This window comes from Plectropomus leopardus, chromosome 8 (assembly GCF_008729295.1).
Source record: "Plectropomus leopardus isolate mb chromosome 8, YSFRI_Pleo_2.0, whole genome shotgun sequence".
NCBI lineage: Eukaryota > Metazoa > Chordata > Actinopteri > Perciformes > Serranidae > Plectropomus > Plectropomus leopardus.
This window is the reverse complement of record NC_056470.1, coordinates 14,865,224-14,887,928: the sequence shown is the minus strand read 5'-3', so window position 1 is coordinate 14,887,928 and position 22,705 is coordinate 14,865,224. Positions and strand designations below refer to the sequence as shown.

The 22,705-nt window shown below is 39.7% G+C and overlaps 2 protein-coding genes and 1 long non-coding RNA gene across 5 annotated transcripts; 1 reads left to right on the top strand and 2 right to left on the bottom strand.

Moving 5' to 3' along the window:
• Positions 1-623: 623 nt before the first annotated feature.
• LOC121946512 lies at positions 624-6,690 on the bottom strand. The gene is made up of 3 exons (XR_006106026.1): positions 6,613-6,690; positions 936-1,151; positions 624-707 (listed from the first exon to the last, which is right to left on the bottom strand). It is a non-coding gene; the product is annotated as an uncharacterized LOC121946512 (long non-coding RNA).
• pgd (phosphogluconate dehydrogenase) lies at positions 2,942-11,059 on the top strand. Its single transcript, XM_042491110.1, has 13 exons — positions 2,942-3,030; positions 3,427-3,502; positions 3,597-3,776; positions 3,869-3,934; positions 4,023-4,141; positions 4,289-4,358; positions 4,451-4,585; positions 4,670-4,859; positions 6,674-6,804; positions 7,070-7,203; positions 7,780-7,879; positions 8,957-9,079; positions 10,503-11,059. The coding sequence occupies exons 1-13, from the start codon at positions 3,023-3,025 to the stop codon at positions 10,620-10,622; spliced, it is 1,452 nt and encodes a 483-aa protein (XP_042347044.1). The 5' UTR covers positions 2,942-3,022; the 3' UTR covers positions 10,623-11,059.
• A 4,569-nt stretch (positions 11,060-15,628) lies between these two features.
• On the bottom strand, positions 15,629-22,204 carry tardbpa (TAR DNA binding protein a). 3 transcript variants are annotated; one of them, XR_006106066.1, is made up of 7 exons: positions 21,459-22,204; positions 19,676-19,839; positions 19,395-19,535; positions 18,109-18,279; positions 17,897-18,017; positions 16,974-17,120; positions 15,629-16,237 (listed from the first exon to the last, which is right to left on the bottom strand). XR_006106066.1 is itself a non-coding variant. In XM_042492176.1 (5 exons), the coding sequence occupies exons 1-5, from the start codon at positions 21,697-21,699 to the stop codon at positions 17,544-17,546; spliced, it is 1,191 nt and encodes a 396-aa protein (XP_042348110.1). In that variant the 5' UTR covers positions 21,700-22,204; the 3' UTR covers positions 17,029-17,543. The 3 variants fall into 3 exon arrangements, 1 of the variants encoding a protein (XP_042348110.1); XR_006106067.1 differs by having other exon boundaries at positions 17,933-18,017; XM_042492176.1 differs by lacking the exon at positions 15,629-16,237 and having other exon boundaries at positions 17,029-18,017.
• Between the last annotated feature and the right edge of the window lie 501 nt (positions 22,205-22,705).

Sequence of the window (22,705 nt, the reverse complement as noted above, 5' to 3'; positions counted from 1 at the left end):
CATATGGAATTAGATGAGCCTCATTAATGAATGTGCATAGAGAAATTAGCGTACATATTTCATCATTTACAACTTTCCACAAAAATATTTCAAGTGCAAACAAAATCACTTCTTGTTGTATATATAAATGTAAATAAACCTCCACATGTAAAAGGGTTTGCTAATGTATTTCTGATACATACAATCATTTTAAATTCATATTTGTGGATTATTACTACAAACATTTAGATCAAGAAGTATTTGTGAGGATTAGAAACATGTTAATGAACCTTAACGCTTTATATGTGAAAGTTTTTCTAATATTCATATACAATAAATATTTTTGTGTGCATTTAAAATATTTTTGTAGAGTCTATATATACTGCAGATCTCGATATAAATCTTTGATCTGTGATAATCATTTGTGATTAATCATCCGACTCTATATTCCCAGACTATTTCTCATTTTAGATTAAGCATAAGCCTACTTGAAATGAAAACATTTGCTTACGTGATCCAGTTCTCTGAAGCAGGGATATGCTTGAAGAATCTTGGTAGGCCTGTCCTGCTCTTTCATGGCATCAGAGTCAATGAAGGTTTTGCTTGGAATTCGACGTCTAGCAGCTGGGAAACATCCTTCTTGTTGAGTCTGGTCTTGGTTTTGTATATCTCCTGAAGAGTTTTATAATGTCTTGCCTGGTTCTTTTGGCTCTCAGTAGTTTCGGATACTGGAAAACATGAACCCTACCAATTAACACTTCAAACATAGCCTGAAATTACATTGTTTCCGTTTGGGACATTTAGATGTGTAATCCAAAACAGTAAGTGTTGAAAACTGCATGATGACAAAGCTGAATTTACTTAATTAAAGAGATGGAATTGACCCTTGTTTAGAGTAGTTGTAAAAGCTGCATTCACACTGAAGCACTATTCACTGTGTCCATTTGTGTACTTACCATCCAACCATTCAACCTCTGGGGTGTTGCATCTAGATTGTGGTGATCTTTCTAAGATCAAAGTTGAGCAGGTGGACTCATCTGTGTCGTCACTGGACGTCTCCTGGCTGCTCTCAAAGCTCTCTGTGGCCTCTTCCTTGAAGGAGTTGCTCCCTGCTTCTTCTTGGGGGTTGTCACATTCTGCACCCTTTTCAAAAGCTGCTGCTTTACAGATTCCTAACAAAAACAAGACATGCAAAACATAGTCAAATAAATACCATGAAACAAAATTTTATCCTGAATACTTGAATAGTGATTTGCCCACTCAGCTTCACTGGTCCCAGATCTGTCCCACAGCATTGGATAGTACTCTATGAGGCACTTCGCTATTACAGTGAGTTCACGGCTGCATGGACACTGGAAGTCATTCCCTGCTGCTCTCTTAATGGAAATCATGCTTGTTACTGTATTCCTGATTAATCAACAGTGAAGATCTTTGGAAAGGACATAGTCTCCTTCTGGTCCAGCACACTGTTTTGCAAAAAGGTGCTTCTGGATTACTCCAACTCTGTTTCTGTGTATAAGACATACTGTGGGCTGACTTGCTGTACGGTTCTGCTGGCACCCTGTTCTCTTGGGTTTGGGGAGCGGAGGGGGGTGGAGGAGAAGGAAGGGGTGGGAGAGGGAGCTGGAATGGGGTTGAAATCACAGCTACCAGAGGAGATGCCTGGTCTGCACAGGTTTGATTCTTGACCCTGGATTAAACATACATTTTTTTAATGGTAAGTATAAGAAAAGGAACACTACACTGAAAAAAACAAAAACAATACAGAAAAAAGACTATATGTTTAGATCAATGTAAGATGTCCAGGAAATGCTTCTCTGATAATAGTAAACGCTGCATGATTAACATGTGGTTGATGAGAGATCTTTCACTGAATGGTAGAGTACTTTTTTCTAAAGCTGAAGGTATATCCAGATCTGTTTATGTGTACTTGTCATTTGAAATGGCCCCTATAGTTTACAAAAAATAGATAAGGCTTTATATAACTTTACCTGGAGAAATAAATATCATTATTTAAAGAAAGAAATTCTTTAAATGTAATCCCAGAAGTAAAGGAGGTATGGGGGTGATATATTTTGAAACCTTAAATAATACTTTCAAAGTAAACTGGATCTCTAATCTAATTGATGAAACGGACAACATCTGGAACACTTTTCCTAAGCATGTATTTAATGTCTTTGGTGGAATCAAATTTTTGTTCAAATGTAATTATAAAACTGAAAAGCTACCTGTTAAACCATCAAACTTTCATAAACAAGCTCTAGTGGAGAAACACCATTCAAGTTTGAGTGGAAGCTTGGTATGTCATCGAAAATCATGCAAAACAGCACAGTATAGTAGTATGCTGTCAAAAATCCTGGAAAGGAATCATAGACTTGTATGTCACCAAACATGAAAAAGAAAAACAACAACAACAACAACAGAGGAACACAAGTTTGTTTTCTTTTTTCCTCTCATGCATTTACTTATTTAATAAAATATTGGACAATACTGAATAATGCATTGGACAATGCACGGTATTTGATATGCTCACCCTCTGTTGCTTTACATGAAAAGTAACTACAGAGTATATCTGTCAAATAAAGCAAAAAGTTGTACCTCTGATTCTTTTTATATTGACTTTTTTTAAAAAAAAATTCTAAATTTCCTTTACACTGAATTTCAGTACAGTGCTTAGTAAATGTTCTTTTCAACACTGTTTTTTGAGGACACACATTTAAGGCAGGTCCTCATATAATCGCTCACCATTCATTAGGGGGTGTGAGGCTACGTATTTTGACTGACGGCCAGTTGGACCAATAGAAGAACAGATACGTCTCCTCAGGATTCTGGACCAATGAGAATTCGCGAATCACGTCCTTTCAGTTTGACAGCCGTCATCTGATTGGCTCATACTCTACATGGGGCGTACGTGAGTTTCCCCTTGTCGTCGTCACGTTGAGAAGAGAACGAGGAAGTAAAAGGCGAGTGAAGAGGACTGGTGTGTGAGGCTGACTGTCATTTGAGCACTGTTACTTCACGGATACTTTACGCACTGAGAACCATGGCTGAGTAAGTTCCGAAATTAGTTTTTACTTATTTAGATAGTCGGTAAAGTGGAGAGGTTATCGTTGATACGTGAGGTGAAATCATTGCAGACTTTGCAGTCGTTTAGTTTTGTGAGAGTAATCTCCACCAGTTACTACACGGAGCGGTTAGCCTGTTAGCTAACCAGCCTTTAGTGGAAACGTATGTAACATAATATTTTACGTGGAAATCAAACAGCCATTTTTTTTAGTACAGAAGATATTAAACATATGGGCTTAATATACATTATGAAAAAATATATTCTTAACAATAAGTCCGAAAGGTTTTCGAGTGTCATGGTGAACTTTTATCCATTCATTGTTGGTGCTTAGTCTCTGATCAGATGCTTAGTAAATTATATTGTTTCTTTTCTCCTCACAGAGCGGATATTGCACTGATTGGTTTGGCTGTCATGGGCCAAAACCTCATCATGAACATGAACGACCATGGCTTCGTGGTAAGATGATCCTCTCTGTGTTTAAGTCCCCAAACTCCTGGCAGTAAAAGCTGTTCCACTTTACGCTTTTTTATTCACCAAACCTCTTCAACAGGTTTGCGCCTACAACCGAACCGTGTCCAAGGTGCACGACTTCCTGAACAATGAGGCGAAGGGCTCCAAGGTTATTGGAGCAGAGTCCCTGGAGGACATGGTGTCCAAACTGAAGAAACCCAGGAGGATCATCCTGCTGGTCAAGGCCGGGCAGGCTGTGGACGACTTCATCGACAAACTGGTTGGTAGTTTATGCTCAAATGTGTTTGCAGTCACTTGTGGAAAATTGAGTCCTACAGATACATCAATTGGCGTTGTATCACTCTTTTTCAGGTTCCCCTTCTTGATGCCGGGGATATCATTATCGATGGTGGCAACTCTGAATACAGAGACACAACAGTAAGTCAAAGAGAATCACTGACTAGCAGTAAATCTGTATTTCTCTTTGAAGATATTGTCATAGTATGTATGTGTTTCTGTCATACAGCGGCGGTGTAAGAGTCTGAAAGAGAAAGGCTTGCTGTTTGTCGGCAGTGGAGTGAGCGGTGGAGAGGAAGGGGCGCGTTATGGGCCCTCACTCATGCCGGGAGGACATGAGGAGGCCTGGTGAGTCTCCTCACACTTTCAGCTGTTGTATTAAGGGCATAGACTACAAAACAAACATAGTTATTACTAATTAAGTCAGACATCTGTGAATGGCTCTAAGAAGATTTTAGTATGATAGTCAGTTGAAACTCTTGCTTTATTTTGAAGGCCGCACATAAAAGACATCTTCCAGAGCATTGCTGCCAAGGTCGGAACAGGAGAGCCTTGTTGTGACTGGGTGAGTTTAATTCGTGTTTAATTTTTACTACAGTGATTTGTTGTTATCATGTAAAGTTGTCTCGCAGTGATCTGACTGGCTTGCTTGTGCAGGTTGGAGATGAGGGTGCAGGTCATTTTGTGAAAATGGTCCATAATGGCATCGAGTACGGCGACATGCAGCTGATTTGTGAAGCCTATCACCTGATGAAGGATGTCCTGGGCATGGACCACGATGAGATGGCACAGGTGAGCTATATGATGTAATTTTTTTGTCATGCCAGTTCTGTATTATCCAATGTGAAAACAACGTTTCTGACATGAATCACTCAGGCTTTCGACAGCTGGAACAAGACAGAGTTGGACTCCTTCCTGATCGAGATCACGGCTAACATCTTTAAATACAGGGACTCTGATGGTACACATCTGCTGCCCAAGATCCGCGACAGTGCTGGACAGAAAGGCACAGGGAAGTGGACGGCAATTTCTGCCCTGGAGTACGGCACACCTGTGACTCTGATCGGTAAGAGGAAGAAAGGAGGTTGTAGCCAAGGAAGTATCTGGTTTCCTTGTGTGTTCCAAAGCTGGCTGCTTTCAGTAAACTGTGTTTGTCATGATGACATGGCAAAAGACATTACGTCACACAAGCTAAGATTTCAACACCGCTTAAACAAATTAAAGGGCAGTCAATGTAGGTCTAATGACTTGTTTTGGCTAATGTTTTGCTCTGCCAGTTAGCCGGCACAGTGTTTCCAGTGAGCTTCCTCTAGAGAACTTGATCGATATGTTGCTGCCACTAAGAAGATTGAGGGCTTTTCTAGTGGCCTGCTCATCTCTAGTGACATAAGGAGGATTTGTGATACTCCTCCGCAGATTTGGTCTTTGCTCTGACTTTAAGACCATCAGTTTCATAAACAGCCATGGAGGTCAGGGGGCAAGATTAATAATCCAGGACATGTGCATAGTTTAAATTAGAGGGTTCAGGGTTTCTACATCTCACAGCAAGTTAGATTTAAGACTTTTAATTCCACTCTGAATGAAATTTAAGACAAATTTTACATTAAACAAAAGTGGAAAAAAAAACTTGAACCAGGGTCAGTTACCTAGGGTCAGGGACAATATTGCCCAAATGCTGAATGGAAAAGCATGACTTTTTTTTGTCTCATGGCAGAGATGAAGGTAGAACAGGATTGCGTAATAACTGGAGGTTGTACTTGTTTCCATTTCCATTTCCATACAAAAAACTTTCGAAAATCTTTTTGCATAAAATATTCCGTGTCTCTTATGCATTTCCTTGTCCTGGTTTCAAACATGCTGCAAAATCTTGACTAAATGGACAATTTTTGTTGAATTGTTAAACATGCCGTCAACGGTACAATGAAAGCTAGATAGCGAGTGTCGTTTCGTTCCTCTGTTCTGATCTCTTTGTGTGAGAGATATTCTGTCAATTTTTTTTTTTTTAATATGAGATTGGCATTTTACAATGCAACTGTGACATTTTTGAGACTTTTTAAAAATTAGTTTAAGACATGTTATTACCAATTAAGGCCTTATTCTTAGAATGATGAATTCAAAGCCTTTTTAAGACTGTTTCAGGATCCCCAGAAACCCTGCAGGAACTCACATGATAAACTTGTTAAACTTAAGTCATGCAGAATTTTTTTAACAGAAACTTGTCACCAAATTCCTGCAAACACTGATCACTGATTTTTTTAAAAAAAAAAGATGTTTCCTCATCCCTCTCGACACTGTAGATCCTCTTGTGATAGAGAGATAGAGGCATTACAAAAGCTTCATTGTGTGAGAGCTGAGCCAGTCAGTGTGGAGCAGGCGGACAGGCCGGTACTGTATGCATGGATGGATTTCTGCCCCCAAAAGAGAAAACATTCCTTACCAGGATAGTTCACTCACATTTTCTCTCGCCGTCTCCCCTGCCTGTGGGTTGCATCACCTAGCTTAGCTCATGCTTATCCAACAGTTGTTTCCTCTTATCTCGATACAGTGGTGATACAGTGTAATTGGCGTTTTTAATGTGGAAGCCGGCAGTCCCTTTTTTCTAATGCAGAAGAGGCAAGCCCTGTTTTTCTGACAGCATTATTACTGCTGAGTCATGCTGATCTTTTGTTTTTATGTTAACATGGTGTTCTGGCTACATGGCTGTGGCTTGAATAACATATGTAGCCATCTGTTGTGAGAAGTCTCAGGAAATCCAAATTACCGTTTACCGAGCTGTCTTGAGTGGCTCTTAAACAATGTGACGTATGCGGAGAGCTAACCTTGTTGTCCGTGTCTTTTCCTGTGTCTCCTCCACTCTTCCGCTCCTTCTGTGTGTCTCAGGGGAGGCTGTCTTTGCCAGATGTCTGTCCTCTCTGAAGGATGAGAGAGTGGAGGCCAGCCGCAGCCTTTCAGGGCCGCAGGGGACCAAATTCAGCGGTGACAGGACCACCTTCCTGGAGGATATCAGAAAGGTAAAACAAAATATAGAATTAACTTATTTGCCAGTTTATTGGGTACAGCATGCTAAAACTGATGCAGTCTTATACAACAGCGTGTTGTCATGAAGGTTCACAGTTTGCAGTTTAAAATTATTACCAGAAACATTTTTAAGCACTCTGTAAATCAGCAAGTTTTCTGAATGTAAAATGTACTTTTTTATACAGTGATCGATGTAACAGCATTTAGAATTTGGCCACTATGTCAAAATTTATTACTTAATTCTTTTTTTTCCTCCAGGCCCTCTATGCCTCCAAGATCATCTCCTATGCGCAGGGCTTCATGCTGCTGAGGCAGGCAGCCAAAGAATTTGGCTGGTCCCTCAACTACGGTGGAATCGCTCTGATGTGGAGAGGAGGCTGCATCATCCGAAGGTACATTTAACCTTGTGTTTGCCTCACCGCTGCCCTGCGCAACTTCATGTCAACAGGCATCTTTCACATTGATGGTGAAAGCTGTGGTTAGTCAGTGTAAGAGAGAACTTCTTGAGAAGAAAGAAGAATAAAATGGAGAAGTTTCCTGTGGATGTAATTCAACTTGTAAGATTTCCTTAAGTTTTATTAAGAATTTGCATATGATTAAAAATGCTAGAGGAATAAGTCTTTCAGGAGTCTTAATGTAGCACCATAAAGGAAGTTATTAAATGTACTCTGTCACTGCCGTATGAGTAACACTGGAGTGAGAAATCTAGATTAAGGAAGAAATTTTGCTTCCTGTACAGTCAGGGTGAGAAAAGAATGAGGAAATTCAGGTTGAGACACTCGTTTCCTTTGTGTAATCTGGCAAAGATGTTGCGTAAACCTAAATCAAATATAACACTCAGTGTGACTTAACCTGGTAATGGTATTTTACATGCATTTTACAGTTATCTAGCCCAAGTGTTCCCTTACTGTAAGCAGTCTTTTCTCTGTCACCACTGTTGGCTAACACGGCCCTTTCCCCTCCTCCAGTGTCTTCCTGGGTAAAATCAAAGAGGCGTTTGACAGGAACGCTGAGCTGCAGAACTTGCTGCTGGACGGTTTCTTCAGTGATGCTGTGCAGGACTGTCAGGTATGAGGAAGGAGGAAGTGGCCAAAGGCCAATCTGCAATAACCACCTTGAGAAAGACACACAAAACAAGTTATTTCCTCTTTCATAACAAAAAGAGCAAACAGCACCACTTGTTGGTTAAATTGTCAGCTGTCCGAGATGCCATATATGGCAAATAGTTTTCGAACAGAAGCCTGATTATTTGCTTTTACGTTGTATTGTTAATAAGAGAAGTGGATTTATTTTCTTTGTTTATACATTAATCAAACAGTCTTCTGAGACTAGTCAAGAGTTCTTAATTTAAATCTTCTATTAACGGACAAAAAATCCTACGTCAATCCACCCCAACAAAACAGTCTGCAGATAGTCAGACCTGAGTCGCCTCAAAGAGCCACACTGGAGGCAGCATAAGTAATAAAGAAATACTTCACCCCAACCAAACAGTCACTCGAATCAGGGAAGAAGTTGTTTTTTTGCTAGCCTCCACAGTGAACTAAGAATCCAAAAAACTGAGAAATTCTTGATAAATTGGAGTAACAGGAGGCCGCGTTTAACAACAGTAAAAGTACATTAAAACATCTGTTTACAAAGTAAGCAACATTTGAGCAAAAAGGCATGTTTCTGGCATACGGCATAAAAAAAGAATTGGGTTATGCAAACGTAGTTACCTATGACTTCAATTCATCAAGAATTTTCTCTTTTTTTGGACCTTTCATTCACCGTGGAGGCTTGTGGAAAAAAATAAAGTTTTCTTCACAAATTCAGTGTAAAATCAGCCAAGTAATTGATATGGAAGTGATCATTTGGTAGGTGAAGTATTCCTTTAACAAGCAGCCATGCCAAAAGCAGCATTTTTATCTCTGCTTCTCACTTTCCATCTTTTCCTTGAAAAACAAAAGCTCATAGTGCGCCCACAGCAATAGGCTGGACTGAATATAATTTGGAACTGGCTTGAATTGGATCTCAGTTACCAGGAACTGAGTGGCCTTGTGAAGACCTCTTGCTCTTGGCTTCACATGAACAAAGCTTTATTAAGACTAAATTGCATTACATTCATGAAAACAAACTGTTGTTAACCTGTCAAATCTCTCTGTTCAGGAGTCATGGCGCAGAGCAATCAGCACTGGAGTGCAGCACGGCATCCCGATGCCGTGTTTCACCACAGCTCTGTCGTTCTACGATGGTTACAGACACGAAAAGCTGCCAGCTAACCTCCTCCAGGTAAGACAACAGCTGATGCTGCAGAGCCGAGCCCACTGAGCATATGGCCAAGTGTGGAGGCGTATCGGATTAAAAAGATCCCGTGTAGCTGTTGTGTGTGTTTGTGTTGAGATGGGGGGGCTTTAAGACCCCGACACTTGTTTATGTCTACTTTACTCATCTATGTTTAGACTAATGCACAAGACTTTGTTGTCTTGTGCATTAGCATAAATATACAGAGCAGTAACATTTTGTCATTTTTTGAATCAATTAGCAAACAAAAATGTCAAATACTGCTGGCTCTATATATGAGATTTGTTTGTTTTAATCATTGTAGATTTAATATCAGGCTAACACTTTATAATCACCATTCACAAATATTAATTTGCTAGTTATTTAAACTTTGGTTGACAGTTATTTTACTATGAACAATAAAATGCTAATGATATATTTAAGTAATAGTAATGCTATAATTTATGTTATTTTAACAGTTTATTGTTACAGACATTGTAACATTCTATATATTATATGTCAAAGTACTTGTTTAAGGGGTAGTTGGTAGCTTCTAAAAACTTGGTCATATTTGCTGAAACTGTCAGTACATCCTGACAGTAGTACATTAAACAGATAATCTGGGGTGGGAATCATTCCTCTGTTTTCTCTATTGCCTTGTGGCATTTTAATACCTTTCCTTTCTGTGAACGCAACAATAATAGGAGTTGATGAGTCTCTAACGTAGCTGTCACACTGCTCATGAACGGCGGTCAAACTTATGAATTAAGAGTCTGTTACTGCATTGTCCGTTTCTCACTTCAAATGTTTTCACAAAGATATGTCAGTGTACTGTTAAGATAAACAAAAAGATATTTGTAAGACTTTGTTACTGGTTAATAATTGGCTAATAAACCATCTATAAACAGTATTTGGATGGCCATTATAAAGTCACAACTGATAATATTACCCTGTTAAATGTCAATAAATACAGCGAAGCACATCTGTAAACATTGCAGATACCATAGAAACACCCATAGAAATTTAACTTTTCATTCTACTTATGTGCGTCACCAAAATAATGGTTTTAGACAGTTTGTACGGCAATTAACAATTAAAGTTTTACAGATTTCTGCTACATTTATGTATCTAATGCTTATAGATGTTTTACCAACAATTTCTTAAAGTTTCACAAATCAACAGATGTTTCGTTTAGTATATATAATATTGTGTGCAACAAAAACAAAACAAATATAGTATAACTAACAATTATGGAAAAATACCTAATAAACTTTAATTAATTATCTGTTTAACATGTATTATTGATGGTTTTTAGAAAATGTTAAATATCTGTTGGTTGAATAGAACGAGCACTGTCGTATGACTGATACAGCAGCGTCTCAGTGTGGGTATCTCACGTTAATGTTTTTTTAAATTTATTTATTTTTTTTAGGCCCAGAGAGATTACTTTGGAGCTCACACATACGAACTGCTGTCAAACCCCGGTCATTTCATCCACACCAACTGGACTGGCCATGGTGGAAATGTCTCCTCTTCATCCTACAATGCCTGAGGATCATCTTCATGTTATCTAAAAACACAAACGAGATGAAAGAATGAGGGGAAGTTATCTGTGAGAGAGGAAGACATGTTACACATTCCAGCTTAATAATCATGCCCAGATATTTAAGATCCCCCCCCTCCAACAGTCAAATTAATCCAACTCTTTACTCTTCTTGAGTAGTGCAGTTTTATTTATCAGGATGTGGAATCATAAATTATGTGTGTTGTAATCTCTACACCCTGTGTGGTTTGGCGTAGCAACTTTTATCACAGAGGGAGGAGCTACAACATGTTGACTCCACCTAGATACTACGGATATGATGCTGGCTATCAGGCCAATGTTCACCAGTCATGTTGGGCCCAGGGTTCATGGGGTTAACACTGGATTAAGCTGAACCGTTGCACTGTACTGTATTAGGCTAAATAAAGATTTCAATCCCTTTATAATTAGCTTGTGTGGTCCTTACTCTCTGGGTGCTGTGAACAGGATTGAGATGTGTTTGTGTGTGAGATGCTAAATTAGGCAACGAGTGACATAAGTTGCCTGATATATAAACAGGAAATACGGTTTAAAAGTCCTGTCTGGTGACAGATGATTTGAGCCTCTGGCCTACTGAAGTGCAGAAAGATACAATGATTATCATTATTATATGATGGCCACACCTCCACTATGGCTGCACAATCCTGCATCTGTATCAAACATTTTATTTGGTGACAATCATTGGATACTTGTGCCAGATATGTTTCATTCAAAGTAAAGTGGCTTAGCAAATAGTAGTAAAAATGCTTTAAAATGTCGTGAAAAAAGGGAAATCCCATCTTCGTTAATAGACCTCTTCTCCGGCCTGTGGCCGAACTTTCTACTAAATATATATGAAAATATTATTTGGTATATCCAGCTTACTAAACAAGGCTGTAAACGTGACTGGTGATAAGGGGTTACAACCAATGAAACACATCCTGGACCTTTTCGTGTGATGTCCTTTTAGTGATTGTCCAGCAGGTGGCCCTAAGACCCTGACACATATATCTTTTTACACAGTGACAGGAAATCATAAAACAGAAAAGTGTTTTCAATGCAATGCATTTTGTTTAGGTCATGTAAAGCCAAGATTTAAAAAATAAATAAATAAAATAAAACAAGGACATACTCACTGATGCAGAGTACAATATGAAAGCTCTAACATTAAGGTGGAACATTACGTGTTTTTTTTTTTTAATATCCAGATTAGTTTTATTGTATTGTGATGTGACTGATGTTCTCAGTCAAACAGAAAACAGAAATGGTGTTCATATACTCAGAACATTCACCTGGGTGATCTCAGTGTGTCATTTATAACATTTTTCAGGATTCATTATCTATGCTTATGTGAGGCAACGCATCAGTCAGTCTTGGTTGGTTTAGTGCGTCCAAACCTTATAGGTTAACCTCAACATCCCTGGTTTACATGCTGCTGTGGACCTTTATTGCATGTCATTCCCTGTCTTTCTGTCCCCTTATTTCCTGTTATGTCTCTAAATTTGACAAACAGAGGCAACATATGCCCAGGTTTTTTTTCTTCCTTTTAAATAAAAAAATATTTTTACTGTGTGTTACTAGCTAAAAAAGTTGGGCACCACTGTCTGTCTAATCAAAAGATAAGGTAATAGAAACAATTTTGTCAAAAGAGAAAAAAAACTTGTTCAACAAAAATACACTAAAATAGAAACAATAGAATCGCCGGGGATTCTCAGCTGTACTGACAGCTGCTGAAACAAATGTGCTAACAGCGCTGCAGTGAGGGACGTTGTACCTGACAGGAGTGTGTCACGGCTGCTATTACACCTGCTGTTAAACAGTTAACAAAGCCTCACCTCAGAGCACCTGTGCTGCGATAGCTCACCGTCCTGGGACGCTTCAAAGGCCTCCTCGTTTGACTCCTCATGTCAGAGCTCTGATCCTGAAGGGAAACACAGCAGAACAAACAATATGAACACTCTTATTCTGCGCTTTACTACACACACAGACAGTGGGAAGCCCTCTACCACATGAATGCTACTCTGTCATTTGGATTCCTCCCATTTTTTTAATGAAAACTAAACGTCTGTCTCTGTCCCTCTTCTCTAAAGCTTAATTAAACCAAAGGACAGAACATTCTCAACAACCAGAGACCTTGTTTCTTAATAAGGCCCGACGCCAAACAGAGGTTGCACTAGAGCACAAGAGGCCATTAAAGCTTAGAGAAGGCAGTGCAGGTGGAGGATGAGGCCGCTGAGTCATCTGCGGACAAAGCTGGCAGCAAGGAGACACCAGACAGTCTGATGATGCATAATGAAGCAGGAGGAGGAAGACTGGACTACAAACGGTAATGGATTTCATCAAGATCAAACATTCTCTGCCTCCTTAGTATCTGATACACAGCCAACCTAATAACCAGACAGTGAGTATGAACTTAATTGCTTAAAATACTTTTTGTTGCACAACATTAAAGCTGCTGAAATATCTGTGACTTTATAAGAAACAGTCAGTTGCAGCTGTAACTTACATAGTACGTTATATTCAAAAAAGGATCTCACTCTGTTTGTTAGCAAACTTGTTAAAGTCCTCACTCTGTAGTACAAGCACACATATCACACACATTTTAGTGCACTGACCCCTAAAATACTCTAGTTTTCTAGTTTGGCAATACTCTAAATGTTTCTAAAACCAAACAAATCCTGCTGAAATACCAAAATCAACAAACTGTCCTTTGTTTTCTACTGGAGATGTAAATCAGACGAAGATTTATTGCCGAGTTGATTTTCACTGGCATAATTTTGCCTTGCCTTGTGTTTGGTGCATACAATGAACATATTAACAGACGATAAAAATAGACACAAAGTACAGCAACAGTTAAAGCATAAATTCTGAATAGAAAAATTACAATAAAAATCTGAAAAGGATACTATAAAAATGCTGTAACAAACATGTACAAAGAAATAATTTATGCTGCATATGCAAAAATATGAATAGAGATATAAATCTTTCAAAACAAGTAAACTAGTGCATTTGTAGGAGGATATATTCATATATTCAGCCCCGGATCTGCTGCCATACTGAGATTGTAGCACCAGAACGGTGTCAGTGAGACTGAATCAGATCAGACTACAACTGTTGATCATCATATTCAAGAAACTTGTCGACCACTGCAACAGTGTGTCTCAGGAATTTGTTTCTAATAGTTTTGGGTAACAATGGGAGTCTGTGTTACACAGGGATAAGCTATATCAGGTTTTAGATACACAAGCAATACTTGTCATTGTCATGGCAATTCTTTTCATTGGACTTATTGGGAATAAAGAAAACAGAATATCACCAAACATATCCCAAATGTACAGTCACAGTCAAGTGTTGGTTTCTATGAGTGGTCTGCTTCTAGTAAATCAGGATAAAGCTAAATATGACAATACCTTATAAGACACAAGTTCACTTTTAAAATATAGATTGCATGAATATTGCAACAAACATCCAACTTTAAGGATTATTTATAGACTAGTCACCAAATGAGGATAAATATGGACATGACTACATTATGTATGGGTACATGGAGAATTGTTCACTTTGGATGACCATACTTCTGGTGCTAACTGGATCACAGTTGAGAGCCGAGGAATCAGGCTGCGGTGGTTAAAATCTGATCTTCATAAGACTGAACACAGTGGCCAACATGAGAGGGGCCGGTAGTCAAATCTCTCTGGTCTTTATAGTATGTAATGCCAGATGTATTATTCATGCTCCACCATCCAATGACAACCCAGGACTGACACACAATCAGGTGAGTTTAGCTTTAGGGATTTCCTTAAGCATTTACAGTTTTAGCTGTAGTGATTCCTTGTATGCAGACATACTGTAGGTCTCTCTACCTGTTTTATTCTACAGCAGGATGCACCTGAGTTTGTCTTTCATTACACTGTGGGAGCAGTGGATGTTGCAATAGATGCTTTCAGGTAAATAATTGAGTTGCAGTTTCTCACCTCAGTGACAAGCTGGCAGAGAGGACCCTCAGAAACGACATCGCCTCCTGACACTACCTTGCAAGAAGTTCTTCTGGAAGACCTTCTTAACCTGCTAGCAGTGGAGGAAAGCACATCACTTCACAGTGTTCACATGTTAGCAAGGTTCAAATAAACTGCAGTCTCTATGGTACTGGTATCTTTTAGATTTAGGTTAGGTTAGATTTAGGTTAGATTAGACATGTCCAATGTTTTGTTACCATATTTTTTGGACTGCAAATAAATCTGAACAGGAGTTCATCGTGTCCAGATTTAAAATTTACGTTATAACTACTTTTAAATATATAAATGTGTATATATGGTGAAACAGAAAATAATGTAATTCAGATCAACTGCTTTTTTTAATAGTTTGCCAGTGTTCCAGTTTTGTACCAAAATTAGTATTAATCATTACTAACACTCAACAAAGGTATCATTTTTGAATAACATCAACTTCCTTCCAAATAAAAAGTCCCTTTGATGACATCCAGCAGGAATGTACTCAAGGTTTGCATTTTATAGTGTTTTACAAGCTTTTACAGGATCTGAATGGGCTTCCGAGGTATTTCTGTAAACTTTAATTTGGTTTCAGGGGCTCATAATATCCATTTAGATTCTTAGTAGTACTCAAGTGGTGTGCAAACAATTCCCCACAAGCACAAAAGCTCCCAGAACCATTTTCAAGCCAAACCGTTATAAGGAAAAGATTTCAATAAAGAAAAGGAGTCTTGGGAGTGTTGTCCCACAAGCCAATACAAAATGGCACATCAGCACCATCAACAGGCAGATCATTAAAACTACCACCATGAAACAGCCAGCATCAATATAACAACGTGCAGAACACTTGTCAGCCTATTTTACACCGACGACATGGAACTTCCATAAAGTATCTGAAAGAAAAAAGCTTCAAATTGAAGGCAAGAAACCTTTAAAAAACAAAAAGCAAGAGCTGGAGCCCGGTCGAAAAAACACTTACATCAATCTACATTGAGAGACGACAGGCGATTAAAAACTCAAAACCTTTATTTTATACCGCAATACTAAAATATTTCAGTACAGAAGGTGTGAGTTCCTGCTGGCATGTTCATTCAGCTGTTAAAGTCCCTTTGAAAATCTCTTGGCTCATACAATCCAGACTTTTTACAATAAGGACAAACAAAATAAGAACACATCTTGCAATACTGAAATGCTTTTTGATCACACTGAAAAGAAACCTACCAGTTCACACTTCCATAAGTGACTGTAACTAGGACAAAGGATAAAAGCATTCACTGACAAAATAAGTGTTTCAGATTGAAAAGGCAGACTTTGTGTTTCACAAGTTTGGAAAACAATCCACACTGCAACACTGCAGTTGTGACTTTGGTCCTATTTGTGACATTTGTAGGTATAAACAAATACCTCAGCCCAATTGAGTATGGTCCGCTCTAAATTTCACTACGGGATGGTCCGAGGTTTCTTGCTATTGAGGTGAAGAGGATCCTTTTCAGGAATTAAGGCAGTCGTGCAGCATTGTTGGTTTATGCTGGTCCACCCAACAATGTCTTCAGCTTCTCCGTAACCGACTCCAGCCTGGGTTCGAACGAAAACCTGGGCTGTCCATATCCGAGGCCCCTATACATGTGAATTAAAGTGTTGGTAGTTCAATTAATGTAAAGTCAAAAATAAGTCACTGTCAAGAGTGTATTATACCTAGTCAAAGTCAGTTTTATTTCAGACTTCCCTTTGATTCACAAAACATAGAAAATGCATTCGTAACCACTTCAAACTCTCAATGGGAACTTGTCAAACATTCGCCACATCAACCTCAAACTTCAACACACTGTCAGTGTTTTTCCCCACACAGACTTCCCCAGCACAGATCCACATTTTCACACAGAGAGGGTGGTAACAAGGAGAAAATAAAGCACACAACCAGACACTGCATTCACATCAAATCAGACAGCAAGAGAAAGCTACGAAAAAGGTACAAATACTCAAAGCACTTGACATTTCACTGTGTTTTTAGAGAATTAAAGTTGATAGAAAACGATGAGAGAAAGCAGAGACCGTAGGGATCTCGAGACGCAGTAAATGTCCTTGTGATGACCATTAGGCACACACTCGTACTTGCTTCCTCCGCTCACACTCGCACAACGCCACAGGTCCTTCTCAACTCTCGCAGGCATTTGTCTCTTTAAAAAAAAATCCACAAACAGTCCTCCTCACACTTCTTTCATTTTGCTCTCCCGTTCGCTCACTCTCACTCGGTCCAACATCAATCCCACTCACTGATCGTGAAAAGCGACAAGAGCAGACAAGATTTCTATATCCGTAAAAAAAGGGGAGAGGAAAAAAAGACAACACCCACCGTCTAACACAGTATATGCAGAGTGAAGCTGTGTTCTTTGATGGCAAAGCATTTACACATGGGAAGAGGGGAATTGATACTGAGATCTGTCGAACATTGCTGCCAATGAGGCGCTTCCTCCCGGGAAATTGGGAAAGAGTTGGTGAACTGCAGAAGAGACTTTCATGAAGGCGTTTCCAAAAGACGTCAAACAAAAACAAACAAAAAGATGCAAACATCTGCATACAGATACATAATTATATCAAGCCCATTCTACAAGGGGCTGGGGGGGGGGGCTCTCGAGATACTCGTGCATGTTTATAAATATTTATCTTGCATGCACAGTCATCTCTGTGTAACATTTTCTCAAAAAAAAAACTGAGTGTGGCAGTTTCCACTAAAAAACTACACTCTTCAACCATTCAATGCATGACTACATAATCAGTCACACCCGAGTATAAATTTTCTCTTTAACAAAATAAAAGGCAGTATCTTTTAAATAATAGGAACATAAGATGTAAGCACTTCCCAGCAGTAGGTATACTTACCAGATTAGCCTAATAGCAACAGAAAAGCTCCACCCAAAGCTATCTACATTCCCCAACTAGAAGACTTTGACTCCATAGCGGTGCCAAAGCCGGAGCTGAAGCCACTGCTGGAGGCTGTGTTAGTGCCTGCAGGCCAACCGAGGCTAGCTGAGCTGGGGCTGCTGTAACTGGTGCTGGAAGAGCTATAGGTCTGGTCTCGGGTCGTAGTGGCTGTGCCTGCCGTTGTGGTCACACCCTGCTGGTTAGCCAGCATGCCCATCATCCCCCAACTGCTCTGCAGCGCTGCCTGTGCAGCAGCAACCATTGCTGGGTTAAGACCGAGAGCCCCAAAGTTAACCCCACCACTACCGCTGCCTAGCCCACCACGATTACTGCCATAGCCCTGACTGAACCCACCAGCCCCAAACCGCCCTCGATCCATCATTTGCCTACTATTGTTGTGTTTGGGCTCAGCGTTGGAGATGTGCACGCTTATGCCCTTGATGATCAAGTCCTCTCCACACAGGGCCTGGGCAACCTGGGAAAGAAGTGCGGAGAAGATTATCACTATAGAAAACTTTTTTGCCACCGACAGATATTCCAACTCTGTCATTTATGTTGAGTCTCACCTGGTCATCGGCAAATGTGACAAAAGCAAATGCCCGAAAAGGTTTGGGGATGAAGACATCAGTGACTTCGCCATACTGCATGAAGTACTGCCTCAGTTCATCGGTTGTCATGTCTTCTGTGCAGCGGCCAACAAAAATTTTACGGCTCCGCATGGGCTCATCAGGACACGCCTGAGAGGACATGGACGGCGATGAGTTAAGCAATCTACGTGATGGGTGGTGGGTTTTTTTTTTTATAAAGTAACACTTATGACTAATTAAGAATGAGTTTTCCAACATTTAATAAAGATTTATAGCATGGATTTAGGGTTGCAAAGTTAAAGCAGATTTTCTGATCCATTGCAATCCAGTGACGGTATAATTTTAAGTCAAATAAGCAGACAGCAAAAACTGCTAAATGATTTATCTACTTGCAAAGTGTCATTGTCCATAATAAATAAAGGTATACTATGCAGGAATAGTTTGCAACGGTTGTAAACACGACATTCAAATGTGGCCCCTCCTCCCCACACTGCAAGCTACTGTATTATTGTAGCAGCATTACAGTTCTAAAAAGCCGATACTTCAGCAGGCTCACTAAGCTAACCGCCGGCACCGACTGTCCGACAGAAAACAGGCAAACTCCACGTTGCTCCCCATCCTCTCCTTCAGTGTTCTCTAGCAAAACTGAACGTGACAGCCAACCCAACATTCACTGTGTTTTACCTTGCTATGTTTGGGTTTTCTTTCAGTGCTGTGTGCGCAATTTTCGAAGCTTTCGTTTGGATGCATGCTGCTACTACCTAATTACTACCTTTTTATTAAGTCCTCACCTGCGTGCTGTTGTCAGCTGGGAGCTACGTGCCTATAAACATCCCAAATACAGCAAAATAAGAAGGAAATACAGCAGAGGGTAGAGTTTCTGCAGATAAATACACAACTACACACTTCTAGTGGGTCATAAGTGATAATTGAGAGGGATTATTTTTGTATGAGTCTATTCATTATTTTTTTGTGTTTGTTTTTTTTTTTAAAGGAAAATCCTGCATAGTATAGCTTTAATGGTTGTTTGCTGTTTGTATTCCAGGTTTTACATAATTTGTAAATTCAAAACTGTGAAGCACACCTCCATAAAACTGCAGTTTATGATTTTCTCAAGAAAATGAACTCAACATTAACTAAACAAAAAGCCTAATGGCAGAAATCTAGATGATGACCAGCAATAGATTTAAAACTGATAATCTTAATACATTTATACAATGAGGTTCTTGACAATACCAAGGGGAAAAAAATGGTGCCTAAAATACCTTTGAGTTCGGAAGTTTACAGTCACACCATCGTCCATCAATCATGTGTCTCTGAGCAATCACTTTGGTTTGTGTCTCATAGTCGGTGAACCTCACGAACCCAAACCCTTTTGAATTGCCGGTCTTTAGATCTCTCTTAACCTGTGGTGAACAAAGAGGACATGTACGCTTCATTACCAACTTTAACAAAACCTGAAAAACAACAAGATATTCTTATTATCGTCTTAGCCGAACAAAGAAATGTTGACAATCATATTCAGAGCCAGACGAGATGTCCCTACCTGCACCATGATGACCTCCCCAAACGTAGTGAAATAATCTTTTAGATCTTGTTCGGTTGTTTTCCATGGCAGCCCGAGGACAATGAGATCTGATGTCTTCTGAAAACCCCTTTTAATTTTCACAGCTGAGGCAGCATCTATTTCTTCCATCTTCCTTTTGTTATCTGTGGAGAATAAATAGTTATGAGTTATATCGGGGAAAAAAGCCAATCACATGTAAACACAAATCTACTTTAAAGGAGATTAAACATCCAACATTGATCCTCTGAGCTCTTGACTGTCTGTTGATGACAACACATGGCGACTAAGGAACAATACATGACTAAAAGTACAAAAACAACTTGACATTAACTCCACATAGAAGTCTAACATCTTACTCAAAACCCACATTAACATGTTGCTACAAGCACATATTCCTTCACTTACAGGATTTTGGGACCTGGCTGCAGGAATTTACTTCAAATCAGCTACAAGGGCATTAGAGAAGTAATGCTGGGTGATAGGCCTTGCTCAACCCACTTCACCCAAAAAAATGTTTGAGGGGCTGAGGTCAGGGCTCTGTGCAGGCCAGTCGAAATCATCCACAACAACTAAGAGACCTTTACTTTATGGATCTAACTTGGTGCATGAAGGGCATAACCATGTTAAAACAGGAAAGGGTATTAAGTGTTGCCACAAAGTTGTTTGCACAGCACTGTTGTCAAAAGATAATCATTGCATGATGGAGCATTAAAGCGACAGTTCACTCTAAACATCAAATATTCATATTTTTCCTCTTCCCTGTACTGTAATGTATCAATCTAGATTGTTTTGGTGTGAGTTTCTGAGATACTGGCCATAGAGATGTCTGCTTTCTTCCCAGTATTATGGAACTAAATGGCAATTGGCTTATGGTGCTCAAAGCGCCAAAAAAATAAATCTGAAAACTAAACAGCAATGTCTCTTTCTGGAAATCATAGCCTGGTTAATCAAGATAATCAACAGATCTTGTTGTGAGCAGTTTCATGGAGGAACTATTTTCTGCATGCAGTCTAATATAACAAGCCCTGCAGAGACAATTATATAACTTTTAAGTCATCACAGAGGTTGCAGTTTGTTACATTTTTTATATGTACCGCTATTTATTTAGAGGCGCTCCACATTTTAAGACCACGCCATTAATAACAATGATGAGAGGCTTAAAGTTCTAGTGCGTTGGATATCGTGGCGTCTAGCTACAAGATTACAAAATGCAACAAAGAGCGTGTAGGACAGGGGTGACCCAACTTTTTTGAATGGGGGCCAGATTATATAATGTGAAAATACCAGGGGGCCAACTGCCTCCTGCATCAAATAGGAACTTTAAAAGAAAATCACATGCAAACAATTAAAATGCAACAGTTTCATCTTTCTGTAAAAATGTATTTAATTTCCCACTGCGCCTGAAAAAAGTGGTACTAACTGTCCACTTTACACGTCTTTACTTTTGCCATGTCTGGTAAATGGCAGGAAATATCTGCTGTTTGGTAACTGTTCATTTAGCTTGATTACTGTCTGTTTATGAAAACACATCAATTCCTACTTGATGCATGCCTTAAAGCTGCATCATAGTCGTTTTCTAAACTCAATTAACCAATATTTTGTTTTGTTAATGGGCTTACGTATTAGTTTTAATTAGTTGTGGCTAGATGTGTGTACTTACCTATCAAATGAGTGTTTGTAGAAAGGGTTGACAACATACTTTTGGTCATATAAAATACAATCACAATAGGAAAAGTCGTTGTGATTTGCACCAACACCTCACCTTTGGGGTAGTTGACGACATAGACCAAGTTTCCCCAGTCGTTCTCAGGTGCATGCAGGACTCCCTCCACAAGCCGGACCCCCCTCATGCACTGGGACTCTGGGTTCCTGTACCGCAGCCCGCACGCCCCTGGAAACTGTGCTGCTACAGACGACAGCAAAATAGTCCCGTCGTCCTCTGAGGGGATCTCCATGGGCTCTTCGTTTTCATCCTCAGCCACACGAATGTACAACTCTGACATGGTCTCTACACGGCTGAGTCCAAGCGGAGGCAGCTGATGGAGCCCAAGTTAAACACAGAACTGACGCACACGAGTTCGCAGCGTCGACCCTAGCTGAAGTTAACTTCTATTAACTGGGTGACGCAACCGAAATGCAATGGCAGTCAAACGCAGACAGACAAACGGCTTGAAACGCTAGCACTCACCCCACAACTCTCTAACATTCAATATGTCGCGGCCATGAGGTCTGTATATGTTCCTCTATGGTCGCAGCACGCGTAAACAAGTTAGCCAGCTAGCTAGCTAGCTATCAAGCTAGCAAACTCAAGACGGCTTGAAAAAATGAATGACCAGCCAGTTTCGCGCTCTGTTTGTTGTCAACAAATGCACGAGCTTGCCTCTTGTCTACGAGCGTATGGATGCGAAGTTTGCGCAAATAACAACATCAACAAGTTCTCTTAATCGGTAGTATTTGAGTGCTAAATAGCAACACCACAGAGAGCGTTTGCGGCAGTACACGGCTAACCTCCGTAACCTCAAGCTAGCTAACAAAATGGCTGCGCACCATAGAGATGACATCATCTAGTTGGGAGGGCACACTGTCAGTTTTCGTAGGGATGCCAAAAAAAACCAAAAAAACATTTACTCAACAGTTTAACTTAATATGACCAGTGATTGGTTAAACTTTCATAAACTCGACTTACACTTTATGTATTTAACGTTATTCATCTTGTCGTGTTTCATAATTTGCACTGGGCAAAGGTAAAAGGTCCTGATTTAACCCTTTGAAATCCAACCACCCTTGGAGCCCGAACAAAAGACGCGCGCTGAGAGTGTAATGTATTTAATACCATGCAACTATGAGTCATGTGAGAACACTTAAAAGTGAGGGGTAGTGAGGTTTAAAATCATGAATTAGTGAAATGTGGTTGTTATGTGTCTAACAGGCCTATTTTTTTAATAAAATGTACTTTGTGTGTGTAAATGTGCCAATTGATCCACCAGTGTCACAGATATTGCTGACTTA